The 22,303-nt window shown below is 44.0% G+C and overlaps 1 protein-coding gene across 1 annotated transcript in view; it reads left to right on the top strand.

Annotated features, from left to right (window-relative positions):
* Ptpro (protein tyrosine phosphatase receptor type O) overlaps positions 1 to 21,982 on the top strand; it is a 133,070-nt gene extending 111,088 nt beyond the window's left edge. Inside the window, exons 28-35 of the mRNA XM_042054499.1 lie at positions 1,338 to 1,428; positions 4,406 to 4,482; positions 5,677 to 5,811; positions 6,069 to 6,191; positions 10,341 to 10,495; positions 12,953 to 13,088; positions 19,797 to 19,938; positions 20,863 to 21,982. Of these exons, the coding sequence (XP_041910433.1) occupies positions 1,338 to 1,428; positions 4,406 to 4,482; positions 5,677 to 5,811; positions 6,069 to 6,191; positions 10,341 to 10,495; positions 12,953 to 13,088; positions 19,797 to 19,901 (822 nt within the window). The 3' untranslated portion in view covers positions 19,902 to 19,938; positions 20,863 to 21,982. The remainder of the gene's footprint in view (positions 1 to 1,337; positions 1,429 to 4,405; positions 4,483 to 5,676; positions 5,812 to 6,068; positions 6,192 to 10,340; positions 10,496 to 12,952; positions 13,089 to 19,796; positions 19,939 to 20,862) is intronic.
* The last annotated feature ends 321 nt before the right edge of the window (positions 21,983 to 22,303 follow it).

Genomic DNA, 22,303 nt, shown 5'->3' with positions numbered 1-22,303 from the left:
TTAGGCCCTTCGCAAGTCATCACGGTGTTCTTGGCTTAACAGATGTTTACCCTCCCAGATGTCAGATTCAGAAGCAGAAAGGCAGAGTCACTGGAACCTCTCTCCCTCTGGAGGCTTCTGGGAGGGCATTTCTTTACCTTGCTCAGTTTCTGGTGGCCCCAAGTGTTTTTGGACTGGCAGCTGCATCAAGCCAGACTCTGAGCCCATCTTTCTGTGGCTTGTCATCTGGTAATCCGTAGTGATTTATCTCTGTCAGCTTTTACAAAAGGGCTACATCCATAGGATCTAATATGGACACGCTTCTTGGTGAACACCATTCAACGCTCCAGAGATGTCTACAATAAGTAAAAACTTGACTGGCTATATTAGAAGGAAAACAGGTGAACAGAAACCCAAGAATGATTTATGTGGCTCCAGCCCATCACCCCTACACTTTGTCTTAATGAAGATTTAAGTCTCTGTGTTTCCATGCGGTTGGAGAGACAATAGCTGCGGAGTGACTGAACTAGAAGCTTGTTTGATATTTCACCTGCTGACAAGCTGAACTGCGAAGCCCACAGAGTGGCTTGGGTGTCCACACTGCTACTGCTCTACCGCAATGCAGCTTGACTGACTTACACTTCGGCTGCTCAGTCAACTAAGCGGCTCTTACCAACTTAGGGCCTTTACAGCTGGGAAGGTAACAGTCGATGTCAGGTCTCTCAGTGAGTCAGCTTCCATGTGCGCTGCCAGCTCTCAGCCCTAGCCTGCTTCTAAGATTCCTTTTGTGTCTTTTCCAGTTGCTTTTTAGTCTGTGTCCAAATTGGGGTATGGAAGGGGAGTGAAGGAGAGTTGTGATTTTATCCACACAATGGCAAAGAAAGGAGTCATTATAGACCCAAGCCAGACAAAGCAGAAACAAACACAACCACACCATCAGAGTGTTTTGCAATTGGTAGCCGTAGGGCAACGTTTGCCTTTGTTGAGTGTGATTATTCTATTGGATAGCACTATAAGCCAGCAAAGAATGGAGAAATTAGAAGATATATTTGGAGATAATTAGATTGATGTTGAGGAGATTTGAGCCACTTTCAAAAGACAGTTTATACGTGGCACACAGAACTAAGGAAGGTATTTTGACAAATTATCCTTTATGTTTTTTTCTAAAGAAAGTCTGCTTGTAAATATTTTAATCAATGGAGGAAAAAGCATCATTTAAAAAAGCTCATGATTACTCTAATTAACCTGAAAAAAATAACACTGATTTGGGTTAAGTTTTCCAAAACTAGAGATTTTTTTGTGTGCAGCACAAGAGTAATACAGCAAGACGCTGGAAACCTCTTCTTTCTCGTTCGCAGGAGTTGAAACTGATCGGACTGGATATTCCACATTTCGCTGCAGATCTTCCACTGAACCGATGCAAAAACCGCTACACGAACATCCTGCCATGTAAGCTGGCCCACAGCCCTGATCCCAGCCCTGTCTTTTCAAGGTCAAAGCATTGCTACTGCCGCTTACTCTGTTTCACTAGTTCCCAGCCAGACTCAGGTGCAGTCTGAATTTCAGGGCTATTGCAGCGATTTCCTGTGCCTAACTAATGCGTTGATCTTATTCGGTGGAGGGAGATTTCATTACACTGCTTTTACATAAATTGCATCTGAGCAGAAGAGACTAGGCATTGGACCTTTAGGAAAGGGGCTTAGCTAAATTGGGATCAGATAATCTGTGCTCTTAGGGAATATTTTCTGTGAATTCACTGAGAGCGAAAGGGGCTAAGGCAGAGCGCCTTCCTCTCACGTCTGCCGAGTTAAGCGGATGTTTAGCGTTCTGTAATAAAAAGCAGCATTCAAGAGCGAGGCAACAGAAAGTATGCATGGGGCAGTTATGATGCCTGTAATAAATATAGACTGATTGTTTTTCATCTCTACTACCCTCAGGGCAGGCTAGGCAAGAAGGCAAACACAGAAAGAGGGATACTAAAAGTTCTAGAAAGATATCACTATTCTTCATGTGGTTGCTTGATAAAAGCAGATAGAATTATAATAACACTTCACATCTGCTTTTCTAGTTAAAAAGCCCCCATAACAGCCTTCCCCTAATTTCCAATTCACTAAAATTCAATTAAGTTAGGAGTCAACAAAATTTGGCCACTTTAAAGCCAAAACATTTCAGTAATTGAGAAACGATTTTGTTTAAAATTTTTTCTTTCAGTTTATTTTGGACATATTATTTGTCCTCTCCCAACCCAGTTCCTCCTATGTCCTCCTCACTTCCCTACCCACCCAGCTTCATATATTTGTTCTCTCTCTCTCTCTCTCTCTCTCTCTCTCTCTCTCTCTCTCTCTCTCTCTCTCTCTCTCTCCCTCTCTCTCTTTCATGCACACACACAGCCCAAAAATCAAGAAAGAAAAATGAAAACAAACAAAAGTCAACGAAGCAAGGAGACAGAGAGAAAGTGGGGAGTAACAGGGACTAATGGAATCACAATATATAATATAGTTGAAGGCAAATTTCTTTAAAAATTTTAATTAAAACATAATCACACCATTTTCCTCTTTCCCATTCCTTCTTCCAACTTCTCCCAGGTCCCTTTACTCTCTTTCAATTCATGGCCGCTTTTCCTTTGGTTATTATCGTTACATATATGAATACAACCTGCTCAGGTTATTTCGTGCTGCTCATATGCACATGCCTTCAGGGCTGACCACTTGGACTGGAATAAACAATTAGGGAGCTCATCCCCAGGGAAGCCTAATTTTCCCTTTCTCAGCAGTTGTTAGCTGCCTGTCGCTCTTTGTCTGGTGGTAGGGTCTATGAGATCCCTTTCTATGATCGTATGTGTATTTGTGTTGCTCTGTTTCCTCTCTTTTTAGGCATCCATATTCTTTTTGTTTGTTTGTTTCTTTATTTGTTTATTTTTCAAGACAGGGTTTTTCTGTAGCTTTGGTGCCTGTCCTGGAGCTAGCTCTTGTAGAGAAGGCTGGCCTACATAGATATCCACCTGCCTTTGCCTCCCAAGTGCTCCACGTGCCACCACCACGCAGCTTAAGAGCCACCACTCTTAAGATATCATGAGTATAGTGTCCCTGTTGTTTCTAGGAGACACAAGCAGACTTCCTGTTTTTCTGGCTCTTACCATCTTTGCCCCTCGTCCACAATGCACCCTGAGGTTAGGTGCAGGAGTTGTATTGTAGATGTACTGGTTGGGGCTGAGCACCCATGATCAGTTGGTCTCTGCATGTTGACCAGTTATGGTTTTCTGTAATGGTCTCTGTCTGCTGCAAAGGGAAGGTTCTTCGAGAAAGGGTAAGAGGTACACTCCCCTGTGGATGTAAGTGTAGGTATTTAGAATGCAGCTAGGAATTATTCTGATCTAGTGAGGTGGTGGTAGGAGGGTCTCTTCTAAGAGCCATAGCCTCACCAGCACTGAGGAGGCACCTCAGTTTCCAGTACCAGGTCCTTTTGAGTGGGCTTAAGTACAATTGACAGTTGGTTACTGTCAAGAAGGGATTTTCTTTATGAAGCTCAGCACCACATAGGGTAAATGTGTGTGTGTAAACATACATATATGTAAATTTATATATATACATATATATAAACATATAAAGAAATGTTTTTTAAAAAGGAGTTAACACTATAATTCAGAATAGACTAAAAGAAAAGAATAGGGGAAATAACCAAGACAAAAAACTAAAATCAAAAAGGTCTACAATAATAGTATGATAACACAAAAGAGAACGAACAGGAATTGGGGTGGGGGGGGTACAGATTGATAGGACAACACTTTAGTCTGGGGGTCTAAACACACTAGAAGGACAATAGTCACTACTGTTGGGTGATACATTGAAGATTTTATTATGGAGTGGGCTCCATATACTTTTACCGAAGAATCCAATGTGAGATGGTAGATATGCTTGTTCGTTTAAGCCTAGTAGTTATTTCTTAATACACACGTGGGTGAACACACACACACACACACACACACACACACACACGCATGCCTTAAAGATTAAATTCTATATTCAGCAATAAGAAATTTAAACTCAGAGTGCATTAATAATAACTTCAAAAGGCCCCTAAGCCTTCTGTTCCCTGTGTAAGGTCGTGGGCTGTTGGAAACCCCTCGTGAGATGGGAATCATACATTGAGGCTCATTCTATATCTTTCCGTATGATCACGAGGATATTTTAGTTCCTGCCTGAAGTGACTGCAGATACTTCTCGTAGAGACGGAGGAGCCGAATGGCTGGAAGTTGATCATGTGTTATCAGGAGAGGCTAAGGCTACAGAATGTCTCCAGTGCAGAACTACAGTATATTAGCTCCCTCCTCAGGGTTTGATTTAACTTGATATTTGATGGAGACTGTTGGGATAATTTTCCTTCCATTCTGATTTTTTAATATGTCTTTTGTCCTTCCTCTTCATAGATGACTTCAGCCGAGTGAGACTAGTATCCATGAATGAAGAGGAAGGAGCAGACTACATTAATGCCAACTATATCCCTGTGAGTAGAAAAGGAAATTGGGCATCCAAGCACACAAAACTGTACCATCCAGGCCGTGGGAGACCATAGGGACTGTGTGGGTGTGTGAGATGAAGAGGGGGCAGCTGTCCCAGTCCAACAGCTGAGCCCAGGGAGCAAATGGGCAGTTTCCATTGTCCCTGTTCAGAATACAGGATGCAGTGGTTCTCAACCTTCCTGATCCCATGGCCCTGCATACAGCTCCTCATGTTGAAGTGACCCCCAACCATAAAATTATTTCATTGCTACTTCATAACTGTAGATGGAATGGCGGAGGGCCGCTCCCCGCCATCCAGCTAGCTTTACCCAAAATAATTACATGGAAACTGTATTCATTTAAACACTGCCTGGCCCATTAGTTTCAGCCTCTTATTGACTAATTCTCATATCTTGCTTTAACCCATATTTAGTAATCTGTGTAGCACCACGAGGTGGTGTCTTACCAGGAAGGATCTTAGCCTGCGTCCATCTTGGAGAGGAGAGCTATGGCGACTGCCTGAGGCGTCTGCCTAACTCTCCTTTCTTTCTCCCACAATTCTGTTCTGTCTACTCCACCCACCTATCAGGCCAAGCAGTTTTCTTTATTAATTAACCAATGAGAGTAACACATAGACAGATGCCCCTCCTACATCACATAACTGTAATTTTGCTACTGTTATGAATCGGAATGTAAACATCTAAAATGCAGGATATCTAATATGTGACCCCTGTGAAAGGGTCTTTTGCCCCCCATAAGGGTCACGACCCACAGGTTGAGAACCACTCTCAGGTAGAGGGAGGGGCTCACAGACCTTCATGAGAGACCAGCAGAGTAAAAGGAAGGGGGTGACACCAAAGAGTCTCTCCCTTGTGTTTAGAGTTCCGAGCCCAGATTCAAAGGGCACACCTGTTCACCTGTGCATTTAAAACAGCGATAAAGAGTGTGGTGGTCATAAAAAGGTGTGGACATGATTTGATAGGGCTCCTACAACACAGAGCTTTAAGTCATAAAGAACTTAAGATCACACCGACCCATGCAGTCCCTCCAGTTACCTCTCCCATGATAAGAAGGAGAAAACGCCGTGTAGGTGTGTGATCCTCTGCCAGCTTTGTCACCGGCAGAATGTCAGCTGTCCCCGCAGGTGTGTGTGAGTGAAGGTGGCTGCTGACGTGTTAACGTTGTCTCTCGTCTTTCAGGGATACAACTCGCCGCAGGAGTACATCGCCACGCAGGGGCCACTGCCGGAAACCAGAAACGATTTCTGGAAGATGGTCCTCCAGCAGAAGTCTCATATCATCGTCATGCTCACTCAATGCAATGAGAAAAGGAGGGTGTGTACCTATGCACTGTGTGCCTATTAGCCTCGAGTACCCCCATCTGCACCCCATTCATACCCTGGATGTTGTGTCCAATCAGAGAAGCAACTCACTTGCCTAGGTTTCACCCTGACCACAGGGCTGCATGTTTCTTCTGAAATGAGGGTCTTCGCTGCCTGTCAGTGAGCACATACTCTATTTCTTCCCTGCTTCTTTTTGTTTGTTTGTTTGTTTGTTTGTTTGTTTATGAAAATCATATTGTTTTTGCCTAGGTAAAATGTGACCACTACTGGCCATTCACACAAGAACCCATCGCTTATGGTGACATCACCGTGGAGATGATCTCTGAGGAAGAACAGGACGACTGGGCCAGCAGACACTTCCGGATCAATTATGTAAGTTTTCAACAGACACAGGGAGGGTGGTCCCCAGCCCTACGCTCTCCCACCAGTACCCCTGTGTGAGGATCTGGAGATCAGACCACCACTATGTAAGACTGGGAGCACTGTAGGCTCTGCCGTGCTGCTACCTGCAGGAGACAGAAGATCTGACTCAGCAGAGTTACTCCCTATTTTCATCAAGTGTGCTTTGGAAGAAATGTTGGCTTTGAAGGTCAGAGGAGGTGAAAGAAACATCTGCACTGGTCCTTCTCAAACTTGTGCAAGGCTGTCAATCACACTGAGGGGGCGGGGTTCTCATTACTTGCATTAATCAGATAAGAGTGACCACCAAATATATAAAGCATGAATACAGTTCAATTAAATATCAGAACCGACACTTACTAGTTAGAATCCTGTTCTTGATTTCAATGTCTAAACCTCCTTAATGTCTCTTTTAAAGTTAGGTAAAGTTCCAAAAAGATCTGTCTGTCCCCTTACCTGCTTCTGTCTCAGCTGACAAGACTCTGAGGGCTGCTTGTGTTAGTGCTAGGTTCCAGTGCTCACATCAGCCAAGGTTATTCAGCTTGCTGTCGAGAGAAAAGCATTTCTACCAGTACAGTCCCCTGGCAGTGAGCTATCTGTCGAGAAAAAAAACTTAACTGGAGAGTCCTCTTGCCTTGTTCTTTTGTGGGCAGAGATACCCCTTCCTACTGTCACTGAGCAGGAGAGGGTGTACTGACTCCTGTGGCTCAGCCAAATGCACCCACTGCCTGTTTTGTAAAGCCCCCTGAGTTTTACAGGTCTTTCTTTGGACTGCCAGCTCCAAATAATGACATGGGACTATTTATTAATTATGAAAGCTTGGCTTTAGCCTATGCTTGTTCCCAACTAGCTCTTAAAACTTAACCCATTTATATTAATCTGTGTTCCACCACACGGCTTGTTACCTCTCCTAGGTACCGTATCTCCGACCTCACTGGCAAATACCCTGCCTCTCAGATTCTTCCCAGAATCCTGTCTGCCGGGAAGTCCCACCTGTTCTCTCCTGCCTAGCTATTGGCTGTTTGCCTCTTTTAAACCAAACAGAAGGTGCTTCAGGCAGATGAGGTAAAACAGCAAAGTCTTCACACAGTGTGATCAAATATCTCATAACAGTTAGGCATGTCCTCTGGGCTTTCAAATGTTGGAAGGACTAGAGATACAGTCAACCAGCCTAGCGCTTAGATGGCAGATGCAAATTTTGGAGTTCCTTCTTCACAAACATGGGCTTTGGCCATTCATAGACATGGTGGTACATACCAACTACCCAGCTCTTAGAAGGCTGAGGCAGGAGGACAAGGAGTATGGGGCTCGCCTTAACTAAATATCTTAAGTCCCAGCCCCCCAAGAAAAAAATTTTAAAGGTAATTTCACATAAAATATTATACTTCAAATATATGAAACTCAAACTTCAGTGTGCCTAGTGTTCTGTTGGCTCACAGGCAACATTTATTTGTTATATATTATCTGTGACTTCCACGGAAACTACAGGGCGCAATATCTAAAAATACTAAAATACCTACCTAGCCCTTTCCAGAAAATGTGTCTTTATGTAAACAAAGGTTACCCAATACAACAGAAGCACTCAGTTAGCCACTAACTCACTGGTGTAGAAGTAATAAACCAGTTCTTATCTACTAGCTGTAAACGGTAGCTTTCTCTGGGGTGTGTAAAAAAAAAAAAATCCAGGCACACCCCCAGTGTGTGTGTAGCAGGCTTTTTTTGTCCCTTCCCTCCTTTTGAATTGTCCAGCTCTTTCTTGTTCCCCAAGCAGCTAACTGGACTACTGACACTCCTTTATGAAGCCTTCCCAGGCTCTGCGACTTGAGCCCCTCCTTGCCTGCCTTGGAGTCCCCTGCACACTGCTCCAGCTAAGCACATATCCATGGCGGTTTTCTTTCTTCGCCTCCTCCACCCTTCAGTACTGTCAGTTTCACCAGCAAGTGCTCTTTCTCTCCGCAATGAACGTATCTGAGAATGAGTTATTTCAGAATGAATGAAGTGCTACCCGAGTCAATTGACTTTTCTACAACCAATGGTGATATTTCACCATCTTGATGCCATTTAAACTGAGCTTGCTTTCTGGGCTGCTTCAGTGGGGAAGCCAGTGCAAATTGCTAAAGAATAGAGAACAAATCTTTTCCCACGTTTGCATCTGGGAGCTGGGAAAGAAGTAGAGTACAATGTGGGGTCTGTTCTCATGCCTGCTCTTTTTACAGGGAAGACTTACATAGATCATAGTGTGAGCAATAATATGCTTCTTGTCCTTGGTCTTAAATGACAGCCCCATCTTTCAGTGATCAGAAATAATGCAGCAAACAACAGTGTTTGCCTGTAAGGAGGCTCAGAGGACACCAGCATCTGGTGGCAGGAGCGCCCTCTTCAGGCAGTAAACTGGCAGAACCTAAATTGGTCAGGCAAGCAATTTTTCCCCTTAAGTTTTGTCCACACCAGCCCTTCTTTCTTTGCTCCATATTGAGATGCGTAAAGTAAGTTTGAAAGAATCTTTTCAACAAGATACAAATAATGAGAATATCAGAGGAAGAGAACTCAGGATAGCCGAGTCAGATCAAACAGAAGGGTTTTCTCGTTTAAGCAAGGAAAACGACTTTAATGCCAGCTTGCTACTCCCCCAGCATTTGGAGACTGGTGTGAATTAAATAAATATCAACAAGTTACTGATTCCCATGGGACGCCAGGCTTTGCTATCACCTGGAAAGGATGCTGCCAGTCCCATGGCCCTGCTCTGGAGCTGGAAGGAGACTAAGGACCCTAGTGGCTTTCCTCGTTTTATATCCACTTATACTTTTTAGCCAATGACATTTTCAGATTAGCTATATTGGACTATGATCGTGGAAAGGCAATACAATGATCAGCATGTGAACAGAGTTGGCGTGTTTTATGAGCCTTTGTAGACAAGCCAGACTATCAGGCAACTAACTTGAAACACTCAGGGTGTTGAATAGTTGATATTCTGCACAGTTTATTATGGAGGAGTTACTTTGGTGACATAAGGAAAGCCAGAACACATCTTCATGGTCATTATTACACTGTGTGCCTGGAACAAGAGCCTCTGAGCGCTTTATGCTGCCTGTGAGTGGCATATGCTCTTGGGAGCCAAAGAGACGGTGGATATAGTTGACGTGATGGTATTGTTATCACTGTAAATCTTACCATGTACTTGCACCTATTATTTACATAAAAATTTACTGATACAGATGCAAATTCTGCTTAAGAGTGTACGGTTTTGCCCTTTGCAATTCATTTCTCTTTGCTACTTGAATATAAACTTGAACCCCAAACCGTCTACAGATTTGCTAGAATATTCTATCCAGAGCAGATTGTAGGATCTTTGCAAGTTTGATGGATGAGAGATGAACCAGATACTTGAGAAGAGCCTGGTTTGGGAACCAGCCTCACAATTAAAAAGGGAACAAGTTATTCTTATAACTTATTGGAGACTAAGCAGAGCTGATCTCAAAAGATCTGCATTGGTGGGCTTAAAGCGAATGTGGTGCCATATGCAGCTGTGCATCCAGCTAGAGCTGGACTTCAGTCATATCTCCCAAGAATGCCGGGACATGAGTGACAATCTAGTGCTGGTCCATTCCAATGCAGAGACGGATTTTTGCACACTGATAATAGTCTTTATCTGCAGGATGCTTTGGCACATGAATGTGATCTCTTGGGAATTTTCCAGGAAAGCTCATTGGCTAGAGAATGTCTCTGGATGAAGGACCAGTGGTTTCACTAGCAGGGAATGTGATATATTGGGCTGGAAGAGAGCCCCAAGTAGGACACAAACAATTGTTTTCAAAAATTCATTGGCCAGGCCTGAGGCAGCTTCTGAATGGCAGAGGCAGGGTGTCAACCTGAGTCTACATAAGCTCTTGGTCTTAGCCTCTAGTTAATAGATATGGGTTAGCCTGTGTCTCCATCTTTGGGGGCTTTATACAATTATAATTAACTTTTCTCTTCAGGACCTGATGAGTACCATGCCAGGGCTCAGAGTTGGGAAGGGACGGGGGATGAAAAGCAATAGAATATAGTACCAGCTTGCTATGCCATGGTGGCTCGGGCCATGCCAGTGACTAATCCATGGTCTTTGGTGTTTCTCCCCTACAGGCTGATGAGGCACAAGACGTCATGCATTTCAACTACACGGCCTGGCCTGATCACGGTGTGCCTCCAGCAAATGCTGCCGAAAGCATCCTACAGTTTGTATTCATGGTCCGACAGCAAGCCACCAAGAGCAAAGGGCCCATGATCATCCACTGCAGGTAACCTTCGTCTGGCATTTCCTCTTAGTTACCTGTCTCGCTGACAATGACCACTTAAGAAAGTTGACTTAGTTCAAGGGTTCAGTCTGTCTTGGTGGGACATCATAGTGGTGAGGACTTAAGGTAGCCACTGTCGTGAGCAGAGAGAGATGAATACTGACAGTGGCCAGCATTCTCTTCTTTATTCAAGCAGGGGCCACAGCCTGTGCGATGGTGTTGCCTGCCTTCAGTCAACCTGTCTAGAAACTCCCTCCCAGCCATAAAAGGTGCTTGTCTCTCGGCCAGTGGTTCTCAGTCTGGATTGTGACCCCTTCGGGGGTTGAACAACTTTTTCACAAGGGTTGCATATCAGATATCCTGCATATCAGATATTTACATTAGGACTAATTACAGTTATGAAGCAGCATTGGAAATAATTTTAGGGTTGGGGATCACTACAACATGAGCAACTGTATTAAAGGGTTGCAGCATTAGCAAGGTTGAGAACCATTGTCCTAGGTGGATCTGGGTCCTATTAACTTGAAATGTTAACCATCATATTATAAATACCATGGCTTTCTTTCTTTAAATTAATTATGATTTTTGAGTCTGTGTCTAGTTGTTTTACTGTATATACTGCTTCCTTATCATATGGTTCATTTATTACTAGAGACTGTGGGAAATATTTTTTTTAATTTGCTCTTTTATGAGATAGAATCTTACTTTGTAGCCCTGTCTAGCCTTAAATTCACTCTCTAGCCCAGGCTAGCCTTGTAGTCATTCTCCTGTCTCAGCTTCCTGTGTCCTGGAATTATAGGCATGTGCCTTGATGCTCAGCTTAAAATTGATGTTATTATCCCAATTTTAAAAGCAAAAGAACATAACAGAGAGATGCAAAGATGTACAAAAGTTCACTCAACTAGAGCACAGAAATTACGATTCAGATCTCCACATATGGGTCTCCAACGGCCAAATACCATGTGACATCACCGTCGAACCCTAGAGTGAATATAGCACAATAAATCTTAGGTCAAATTCTACAAAGCTTCTCACGACTCAGAACAGTCTAAATAGACTTAAGAGAAAGCAGCGGGAAAGAAAACATAAAAGTATTTAGTATGTTGATAAGTGTGGTTGCACTTCAGAATTGCGTTTGGAATTTCAGAAGCGAAAGTAAAATGGGATGAATGGCTCCTAACATTACTTTAAATCCCAATTCATCCTAATTCCTTGTACGAAGTAGGGTTGTGATGTCAGCGCAGGCATTAGCAACGAGTCCATCAAGAGCAAATACATCTCGAACCTGGGATCTACTACCTTGTCTCTATGAGCCATAATGTTGATGCCGTGTGTATCTGTGTGTGTTCTTCTGTGGGGTGTGTGTGTGTGTGTGTGTTTCATGTGTGAATATTCAAGATCAGAAGTGCTGGTGAGCTGCTAAGTCGCCATTGAAGGAGGACCCAGTCCTTCTCATCTGCCCACTTTCGCAGTTTCCAAGCTGACTGCTGAAAAATGAGATTATTCTCCAAACAATTCTCTTGCGGCTTGCAGCTGTGGGGTCAAAGGCACACACTCCTCCCACAGCTGCCAGGAGGTGCTGTTCGGGGTGGGACTTGACAGGGATGTACTTAGTGGAAGATCATTTCCTCTGAGAAGCCCCGGGAGAGAAGAATTATCTAATAAAAAAAAGCAAATTGAGCTCTGAACTTGAGGCTTTTAGTTTAGTGTTTTTTTTTTTTCCTCTAGCAAATCCCACATGTAAATTGGCTTCAACCGTTTCTTTGTCCACAACGTGAGTGTGATTTAGAGTTCAGAGCCCTCCGCCCTCTGGGTGATGGGAAGAAGAGAAGAGAGCGGCTTTGACATGGAGAGGTGGAGCCTGTGTGGAGAGCTGGCAATAGCGGTCCACATCTAGCCACACTCTGAGCGCTGGGATCCAGAGACCGCATGAGAAGGCCTTCAAGCGTTAGCTTTGACTTTAAAGCAGTTACTTAAATGATCACTGGGAATTTCATGCAGATTCCTGGGACAGATCAATAAAGGCACAGTCTGTGACAGGGAGCTGAACGTGTACAAAGGTCTCTGGCCCTAAGCTAGAGTTAGGTAGTGGGCGTGTAAACCAAACCTGTGAGCAGGGTTCCAGGTTCCTGAGACAGAAGGCTGATATTGTGCAACCCTACCTTAGGGGGAGGGAGGACCAGCTCTAATGGAGAGTCTTTACTCTCCTCCAAAACCAGAGACCCCAGGGCAGAAGTGGTGCAAACTATTGCCTCTTTAAGGAAGAATCAGTGATGGTCAAAAATATGACACCTAAGCAAGCCTAACCAGGTCTGCATTCTCAAGACACAGCTGAGCAGAAGACATTGTGTGAGGAGAGTTTTTCCCCATCGCTGCTAGCGGCTTTAAGCATTTCCGGTTGACTTCCAGCAGTACGGAAGCCTGCTGTGACTCACATGCCATCTGAACCTTCTTTTGCAGTGCCGGTGTGGGACGAACAGGAACCTTCATTGCCCTGGACAGGCTCTTGCAGCACATTCGAGACCATGAATTTGTGGACATCTTAGGACTGGTTTCGGAAATGAGGTCATACCGGATGTCAATGGTCCAGACAGAGGTAGGAACTGAAACAATATGTATGCTTTAAGTTTGCACTTGACCGAAAGCCCCCATTATCCAACTCCATGTTTTAATAGGGCTGTGGGGGTGATTTCACATCTGTCTTTCCCATTTTCTTGCTGTGTTTATTTCAGATGACCCCAGTACAAAATAAATAGGTATTAGCCTCTTATATCGTGTGTAAGTAACTATACTCATTCTGGCTTCCTCTGCCTTATAGGGACATGGAGCCTGTAGATGTGTCTGCAATAGAATAAAAGCCTTTTGGGTAGTATGGAGCTCGCTGAAGGTAGCAGTCATTCTGGATAAGGGCCACCAAAGGGAGACTGTAGGACAGATACGGTTTGACTTATACTTGAGATGACAGGCTGGTCAATAAGTTTGCCACTGCTTTGGTTTTTTTTTTCTCCATGTGACTCTGTCTCCATTCACTTTAGATGACAACTTCTGGTTCTATTTGTGCATTCTGTCTCTCCTGGCTTTAAGGTTTGCCAGTCTCATTCCACCATCACTGTCCCATCCCCTTAAACCAATAAAAGGATGGTGCACCCCAGAATTCCCCTGGGGTTATTAACCAGTGTTCCCTCTGCCTGTTCTTCTCTCAAGTCGTTCATTCCCTTGAAACCTTAGGATGGACTCACCCAGGAAGGACAGCTCCGGGCCACATTGCACAGCCCACTAGCAACAGCCAGAGAGGATCTGTGTGTGTGTGTGCGCGCGCGCGTGTGTGTGTGTGTGTGTGTGTGTGTGTGTGTGTGTGTGCAAAAACCCAAGTACAGAGGCTTCTTTATAATCCAAATCACTTGTCTATAAGATCACTCCCTCCCTGGCCTCAAGGGTACAATAGAGCATTTCCTGGAGGAGCGTGTGGGAGGGGAAGGCTTGAGGAATAGAACAAGGTCAAGCCAGACCTCTCTCATAACCAGACGTTTCTTTTAATGTCTTGTTCTTCCTCCTGCAGGCTCCACCAAGCACCACTAGATGGCAATGTAACTCAAATAGCCCGGAGGGTAATGGCAGAGTAGGTTCCACATTGACTTTCTTATCCTTGTTTGCTTTTCTTCCCGCCCCATCTTTCCAGCTCAGTCTGAGCAGAGTTATTCGAATGTATTTGTCGCCGGTTTGCATCCAGATCACAGTAGTTTGGGTCAATGACCCACTAACATTCAGATACCTTAATGACAATTAGGAAGCAGACCCTAGGCAGGATCTTGTCCCTTTCAGAGAAGCTTCTTGTTGCAGTAGATGGCAACTCACAGGGAGGCCCACAACTGGTCAGGTTGCAGGAGACTGCTGAGTGACCAGCCTTAAAGGGGAAGTCCATATCACACTCCTTCCTCCAGAGCCTCAGCGATCCTCTTGAAAGAGGGGGCAGAAAGATAACAAGAGCCAGAGGCCGCAGATAATGATAAGGAAGCATTGTTTTCTGAACAGCAGAGCAGTTGCCAACGTGAACTGCAGCAGCAGTAAGGACAACCTGTGTAAGATCAGACCAGGCAAAATCCCAGCGTGGAGAGGGGGATGTGGGCACGGGGGTGCTGTGGACAATTGGTGGGTGACTCTAGGGAGAGGCAGTCAGGTTTCTGCAGGGAAGCAGGACACGGGAAGCTACCCAGGATCCAGAAGATGTCCTACCCATGCGCACACAGGCAGCTCTAATTGTTTATCCTCAGTGAGTCTGAATAAAATAGAGCATCTGAAGTTGGAAGGGGGAAGATGGGAAGGGCAGAAATGGGGGCTGGATCTGAGCCCGAACTTTTGGTTTTCAACTTCCATAAACACATATCCCAGTATGCAATCAAACCATGTCCATTATATGCGATATACATTTTATAAAACATATTCCTATGTAATATGTATAAATCCCCACATTTCAAAAGACGTCTTATTTTAAGCATCTTGCTGGTTGAATTATCTGACAGACTTTCTCCATTGATACGCTTTTAACTTTATAGATGTTGATGACAGACTGTTTACTTTTGATTTTTGACAACTATCCGTCTTTAAAAACTGCTTTTGTATACATGGGTCCTCCCGCTCATTCCCCGCTCCAGTATTTGTCTTCAGGTATGATAATCGCCGAAGCCAGGCCTGTCTCCATGGGGCAGGCTTCCCACGCAGCTAGGACAATGCTTTGTTTTCTCCCTTATTTTTGCCCGCAGTTTTAGGTGTCTGGCTTCCTTCTTTACAGTCTCATTTCTGGTTGACATCTCCATGAAAACAGTCATTTGAAAGTGTGTCTTTCCTTCCAGGAACTTGCTGGGAGATTCAAAGTCATGAAAGGGGCCCAGGTCTAGCCCAGGCCTTGTGGCTTCCTGTCTTTCCAACCCCCCAGCTCTCCCCTTGAGTTCCCTCAGCAGTCCAATGGACACCGTCTGCTTGTGTGTTTATGCCTGTTTTATCGGTTAGATCTAGAACATCTTGTTCATTTATCTAATTTTTCCTTGTTTCTCTGTTCTCCCTGGTCCAACCTGTATTTTCCAATGCTAAGTGGATTTATCTCACATTGTCCTTCAGCCCACTCACATTTGAATCCCACTGCCTGCTAATTTACTTGCTTAATAAGTAAAGAACAAAGAACAAAATGATTTTTCCCTGAGCTTGTCAATCAAGCATGCCAATCAAGAGGACAGAATCTGTCTCCAGCTGAGCGCTGGTCTTCCTGGCCACAATCAACCCAGGGATGGAGCAGCACATTTCTTCTTGTCTTGGTTGCTAATTTTCCGACCTTCTCCACACTGCTGACCTCCTTGATTTCAACACACCATGCAATCCCCTGGAATGGCCAAAGTGACTAACTCAAGTAGCCATGTCCTCGGGGTCTCTCTGGAGACCAGACCTTTCGGTCCTGACCATTTTCATTTGATTGGCATACTTCGGGACTTCTCCATCCTGGTGTGGAGAGATGACACAGAGCCCGAACCTGGGGAGAGGGCCAGAACCTCAGCTTTAGGGCTTCACGAATCAGGGTCGCCGCTTCCGGTTCTCACTTCTCATCTCTAAAGCTGCTGGAAATTCTCGTGCATTGTCATAAAGAATATAGCAGATGTCTTATATATAAGATGACAAGATCCATACAAGTGCTTTGAATTCAGACTACACTACCTACAGATGGTTGGAACCCCCTCCTTCTTTCCCCTGCACTCTATTCTATTCTTAGCAAACATTTCGTTTGTTTTTCTTCCAATTGCCTCTCTGGAGGTCATTTGGGGTTTTGCTTTGAGCAGATTGTCCTCACTATGGGCAGCTTGGCTTTTTCTGGGTCTTATGGATTTGTCCATAAATAGTCTTTTACTTACTTTTTCCAATGCTTTATGGTTTTGTCATTGTTATGATTGCTTTTGCTTGGTTTGGATTTTCAGATATTTTATTTAGTATATACTAATTATACATAATAATTAGATGAATTATATATAACAGTGAGATTCATCACGGCATTTGTACACGTGTGTATAACTGATTTTGATCGCATTCACTTACCCCCATTACTCTCTTGTCCCACTCCCATTGAGCCCCTGCCCTTCCCAATTAGTCTTCTTTCTACTTTCACATCTTTGTGTGATCCAAGGAACCTAATTACAGCACTTTTAAGAGCAGGGATGAGGGATGATTTACAGGAGCAGGGGCAACTTCCCTGTGACTGCACCACTGAGGAAAATGGGTTATGTTTGTTTGTGGTTTTGACGCAAAGTTTGGCTAGTGGGCAGCTGTGGAGTGAGAGTCCATTCCCAGTGTTCATATAACCCCAGAAATAAGGGAGCGACGTGTGAGGACCACGGCGGGTGGCTCAGTGTGCCGGGGCTCAGTGTTGTGTTATCGCAACATAAGGGAACGTGTTTTCTCCAAAGCTTGTTCAGAACACACAGGTGAGGTTCCAGCCTGCTGGGGCTTGAAGCATTTGTTTTTATCTTTTGTGTTAAGTTGTTTACATGAGACCGTTTAAAATCCTGTGGCCCTCTTGGCTGGATTATTTAGGGGTGATGTTTAATTGTACCACCTATAATGAAACAATTGTAGTAAAGAAGGAGAAAGCCCATGAAATCAACTTATTTAGTGGCACAGAGATAACTAACCTTAATATCTAGGGGATTTTATCTCAGCTTTCAGTCATGTATGTTACATACATACATATATATGTGTTACACACATATGTGTGCCTTTCTTTCACATTGAATTTTCACATAGTGTATTAATATACACACATAAACATATATCACAAACTACCCAAAGCTCTTAAACTCCATTTCAAAGATGAATGTTTCTTTCTATTGCTTTCTTATTTGTAGAACATTGAATATTTTTCTGCATTTTCCCATTGTCTGTGTCTGTTTAGAAAGCACATGATCTATTGAGCATTAACTTCAGCTTTTGCTACTTTATGCTATTATCTGTGCCCACACCATTTATTAATTTTACCTCTCTAACAATAAGAAATGATGACTACCTTAATAAGCTCAAAATTATTACTGTGTGTTCTTTTCCCCTTCTTTAGCTGTGCTGTTTGTAATGATGAGCAGCGGGCTGTGTTCCTGCCGCCCAGCTCCTGGCCGCCTGGCTAGCTTGATGGAGGAGTGTCTATGTGTTACTTTCATTATTAATAGAGAAACTGCCTTGGCCCTTTAAGAGACAGAAAATTAGGTAGGCGGAATAAACAGAACAGAATGCTGGGTAGAAGGCAGTGAGGAGATGCTTCAGGCAGTCACCATAGGGAGTCGCCATGCTTCTCCTCTCCGAGATGGATGCAGGTTAAGATCTCTCCAGGTAAGCAACCACCTCGTGGTGCTACACGGATTACTAAATATGGGTTAGTCAAAATGTGAGAGTTAGCCAATAAGAGGTTGGAACCAAAGGGCCAGGTGGTATTTAAAAGAATACAGTTTCCATGTAATTATTTTGTGTAAAGCTAGCCGGGTAGCGGGACACAGCCCCGCCGCTCCATCTACACTAGCTTATGCCCCAAAATAACAACACACAAACTGTATTCGTTTAAACACTGCCTGGCCCATTAGTTTCAGCCTCTTATTAACTAATTCTCACATCTTGCTTTAACCCATATTTAGTAATCTGTGTAGCACCACGAAGGGTGGCTTACCAGGAGAGATCTTAACCTGCGTCTGTCTTGGAGAGGAGAGGCATGGCGACTGCCCAAGGCATCTGCCTCACTCCCAGCATCCTGTTCTGTCTACTGCACCCACCTATGTTCTGACCTATCAGGCCAAGCAGTTTCTTTATTAATTAACCAATGAAATCATCAGATAGATAGAAGACACACCTACATCAGCTGTTCATAGATGAAAATAAACATTTTAATTTACATTTTTCCCTACTTAAACTTTACTTTTTGAGACAGAGTCTCATTGTGCAGCCAATGCTGCCATCCAACTCTTGTTCCTCCTGCCTCAGCCTCCTCCCTCCAGCTGAAATGACTGACATGTGCCACCCCACCCAACTACTCGGCCACAATTTGCATATGTCTTAATATTCCTTCTACTTGCTTTAAAAATCCCTAATAAACATGGACACAAATTAGGAATACAAGACAGTTTGTCCTTCCCTGGCATGTGGTGTATAGTGATTGTTTATCTGTAGGTGTTCCTGATCTGTGAGACCATCCAACAAAAGCTAACTCTTTGCCACTGTGGAGTAACTTCAAAAGCATCTCTCTTCCAATATGCTTCTCTCTTTTGCCATTTGTAGCATAGAGGAGGTGAAACTTTTCTTTGTATTTTCCCTATTGCTTTCAATTTTAGGATCTCCTTTTGTATTATAATCAGCAAGGAATTAACCCCTCTTTCCCTCTTCATGTTCATTGCCTAATTTATACTTCTAGAGTTTGTGTCAATGTATAAAGAGTGGGAATTCTTTAGTTTCCAAAACCCACCATGCTACATGTCATGGCCTTCAGCACTGTGCCATGAAGACCTGCACCATGCAGCAGCTTCACCTTAGAAAGCTGGGGCTGGGTACCTGAAATTCGCTGAGAGAGAAGTTCTGGAAGTACTATCATCACCAGAAAGGAGAATGGCCACCATTCACTGACATGTCTGATAACCATCTCCCTATGTGTATCATATCACGTTTTATAGTTTACCCACATATTACTTACCATTCCTCAATAAAGCTAGAAAATGACAGGACATAAATTCTGCTGTATGGGGCATCAGAGGTGACAGCCCAGTGGGTACAGAACTTTCTGTCCAGGCATAGGGGACTGAGTTCGTGTCCCTAGCACCCAAATTAGAAGCAGGGCATCAGGACAGTAGCCTATATTCCTAGTGCCGGGAGACAGAGACAGAGGACGCTTGGAGCTTGCTAGCCAACTGGTCTTGCCAAATCATTAAGCACCAGGTTCAGTGAGGGAACTTGTGCCATAAAAATAAAGTGGAGAACGATAGAGGAAGATGTTTGATGCTGACCTCTGGCCCACACACGTGTTCACGTAAATGCACATATATGGACATGTTCACAGATGTGTGTGTACACACACACGCAAACACACACACGCAGGAAATGATGTTCTAGGATCTATCACTGATAAAATACCTTCAAAGTTCAGTACCTTGGGTTGTCAAGTTACAGCGTTGTCTCTGTAAAGACATGCAAGTGGCTTCCCTCTGCACCAGATCCTGACCATCACGCCGCCTGCACGGGTGCCTCCTCAGCACACATGCTCCACTCTGAGGCCTGCCTCTGTGGTCTCTCCTAGGAGCAGTACATCTTTATCCATCAGTGTGTGCAGCTGATGTGGCTGAGGAAGAAGCAACAGTTCTGCATCAGCGATGTCATCTATGAGAACGTCAGCAAGTCCTAGTTCTGGATCCAGAGCCGTAAGAAGAGAAGCTCTTAGTGTAAGGGGACTTGTGTGATTCTGACTTCACGACAGCCTTCCTGTCTGACTCTGAGGAGCACAGGAGTGGTCACAGGGACTCACAAACACCCATCATGTATTCTGTGTCACACACAGTTGGCTTGAAACTTCAATGCCCCCTTGAGGTCACAGAGGCAGAGGAAACCTCTGACGTCCGTGGTTAGTTTTCTCTCTGCCCAGAACCTTTCAGCATTCCGATACTGGCTTTCTCTCTGCCACTTAGAGACACTGCCTTCCAACTCTGCCTAGACAGCTGTGCAAATGTTGTGTTGATTACAAGAATTATGAGCTGGAGTGAGGACCCCCAAAAGAGTTTGAGATGGAATGGATACTCCCCAAAAGAAAAGCAATATTGACCACAGAGCCTCAGGATTATGGTTTCCAAAAATTCCTAGATTTCACTCACTTGTGTGAGCAGCTATTGGGGAGCGTCACTGAAACACTAGTGACATGTTCAATGGGGTGCACTCACATTTTGATCTCAAGATCTGATCTGGCTAAAGTAACAAGTAGCCTCCACGTTGTAACAGAGCAGTATTTCAGTTGATAGAAAGGCACAGGGGTCATTGATAGAGTGAGAGTGGGCAGTAGACCATCACTGGAGAAATACAGAAGGATCAGAACATGTGCCTTTTCACTGTGGTAGAACAGTATCATCGTGGTACCTCTCTGTCCAACAAGTAAAAGCCAGAGCATCATGGGCCAGCTGAAAGGATGAAGCACGAGGAAAGATAAGAGATAGATGTGTGAATGGAGAGAAAGTATTCAGAGCCATGGAAAGGACAAGTCCCCAAAAGATACACAGATAAATTCAGGCCCCCACGAGTTGTATATATTATTGGGGTGATATTGGGAGGAGGTTGTTGATGTATCAGGTTGCTAACCATCTTTCTCTCATCCACAGGTGAGGACATCGTATCTACCCATGCTCTCTAGTTTCCAGAGTTTTCGTAGGGGCTCTTTACCTAAATTGAGTCCCTGCTGTGTAGTACATGGCCAAGGAGGTGATCTCCCTCCTAGAATCCAGACTTAGCCTTAAGGAGCTTATGGTATCTTTTGGAATCTTCACTTCTGGACGTCTGATGGACCAAACTCGCAAGGATTCCAGGAATGTCAAAACGCTCCGCAAAGGGCAGGGAGCACAGCGCTACCTGACAGTTTAGTTGGCCCTTTGCTGCTTGGGCTGGGCTGATTTTTTTAAGTGCAATAATTTTTGTATAATTGTGATTTTATCAGAACGTTGAATTGTTATCTGCCCACACCATTGATCAACGCCACAGCCCTGGAAAGAACCAACATTACTACAGAGGTATACCTCACTACTGAAGAGGCACAGCCACACAGGAAGAAGCGATAAATCTACTTCAAAGAAAATGAGCGAGAATGACCCACGCTCCAACCTTGAAGCTACGGGATCAGGAATGGGTGGGCAGATGGGGGAGAAAGGGTCCACCCACACCTATCAGCCAGCTTATCTTTTCCTATTGCAAATATGAAAACCTGTTTCAAAGTAGAGTAGGAAAAAAAAAAACTATTTGTCTGACTTGTCGTAGTTCCCAGTGGGTTTCTTCCTTGTTGACAGTTGGGAGTTTCTTCCCTGTCCCTTTTGAACTAATGACATGGTCTTTTTCAAACAGCCAGAGCTGATTCCGCAGTTTTGAGTCTGACTCTGAGCTCCGCTGCTGTCTGAGCTAGTCCTGGTGCCTCGCCATTTATTCTTCTGTCCACTTATGTACACAAGAGCAGTTTCTCTAAAGCGATAGGCTGTAAAAATGCACTTTCTTTCCCCACCCAGAAGAGATGGGAATTCAGAAGTTATGACAACAAACTCAGCATGCTAGGACAGTTATTGGACACCATCCCTTACGAATATCATAGAGCATCTGTATGGATTCCGACAGAAGATTCTCCTGGGTTTCTTTTCTTTTCTGTTGTCAGATTCATTTTAATTGGTGTAGCTAGTGGCATTTAATTCTTTGGATTTTGTATGATTAAAATACATGATTGTGTGTTGTGACCATGAATGTTGTCGACATGAACATTGCTGGCATTGTGAGAAACTGCTATTTTGTGCCACTTCCCTAGGATGGAAGGGGTGATGGTCTAGATCAGAGGTTCTCAACCTGTGGGTCTCGACCCTCCTGGGGGTCAAACGGTCCATTCCCAGGGGCTGCATATCAGATATCCCGTATATCAGATATTTACATTAGAATTCATAATGGTAGCAAAATTACAGTTATGAAGTAACTATGAAATAATTTTATGGTTGGGAGTCACAACATGAGGAACTGTATTAAAGGGTTGTAGCATTAGGAAGATTGACAGTCATTCTTCTAGACATAGAG

Source organism: Arvicola amphibius, chromosome 2, assembly GCF_903992535.2.
Source record: "Arvicola amphibius chromosome 2, mArvAmp1.2, whole genome shotgun sequence".
In the NCBI taxonomy this organism is placed as follows: domain Eukaryota; kingdom Metazoa; phylum Chordata; class Mammalia; order Rodentia; family Cricetidae; genus Arvicola; species Arvicola amphibius.
Note: the sequence above shows the minus strand (reverse complement) of the source record. Positions and strands in the feature narration are given on the sequence as shown.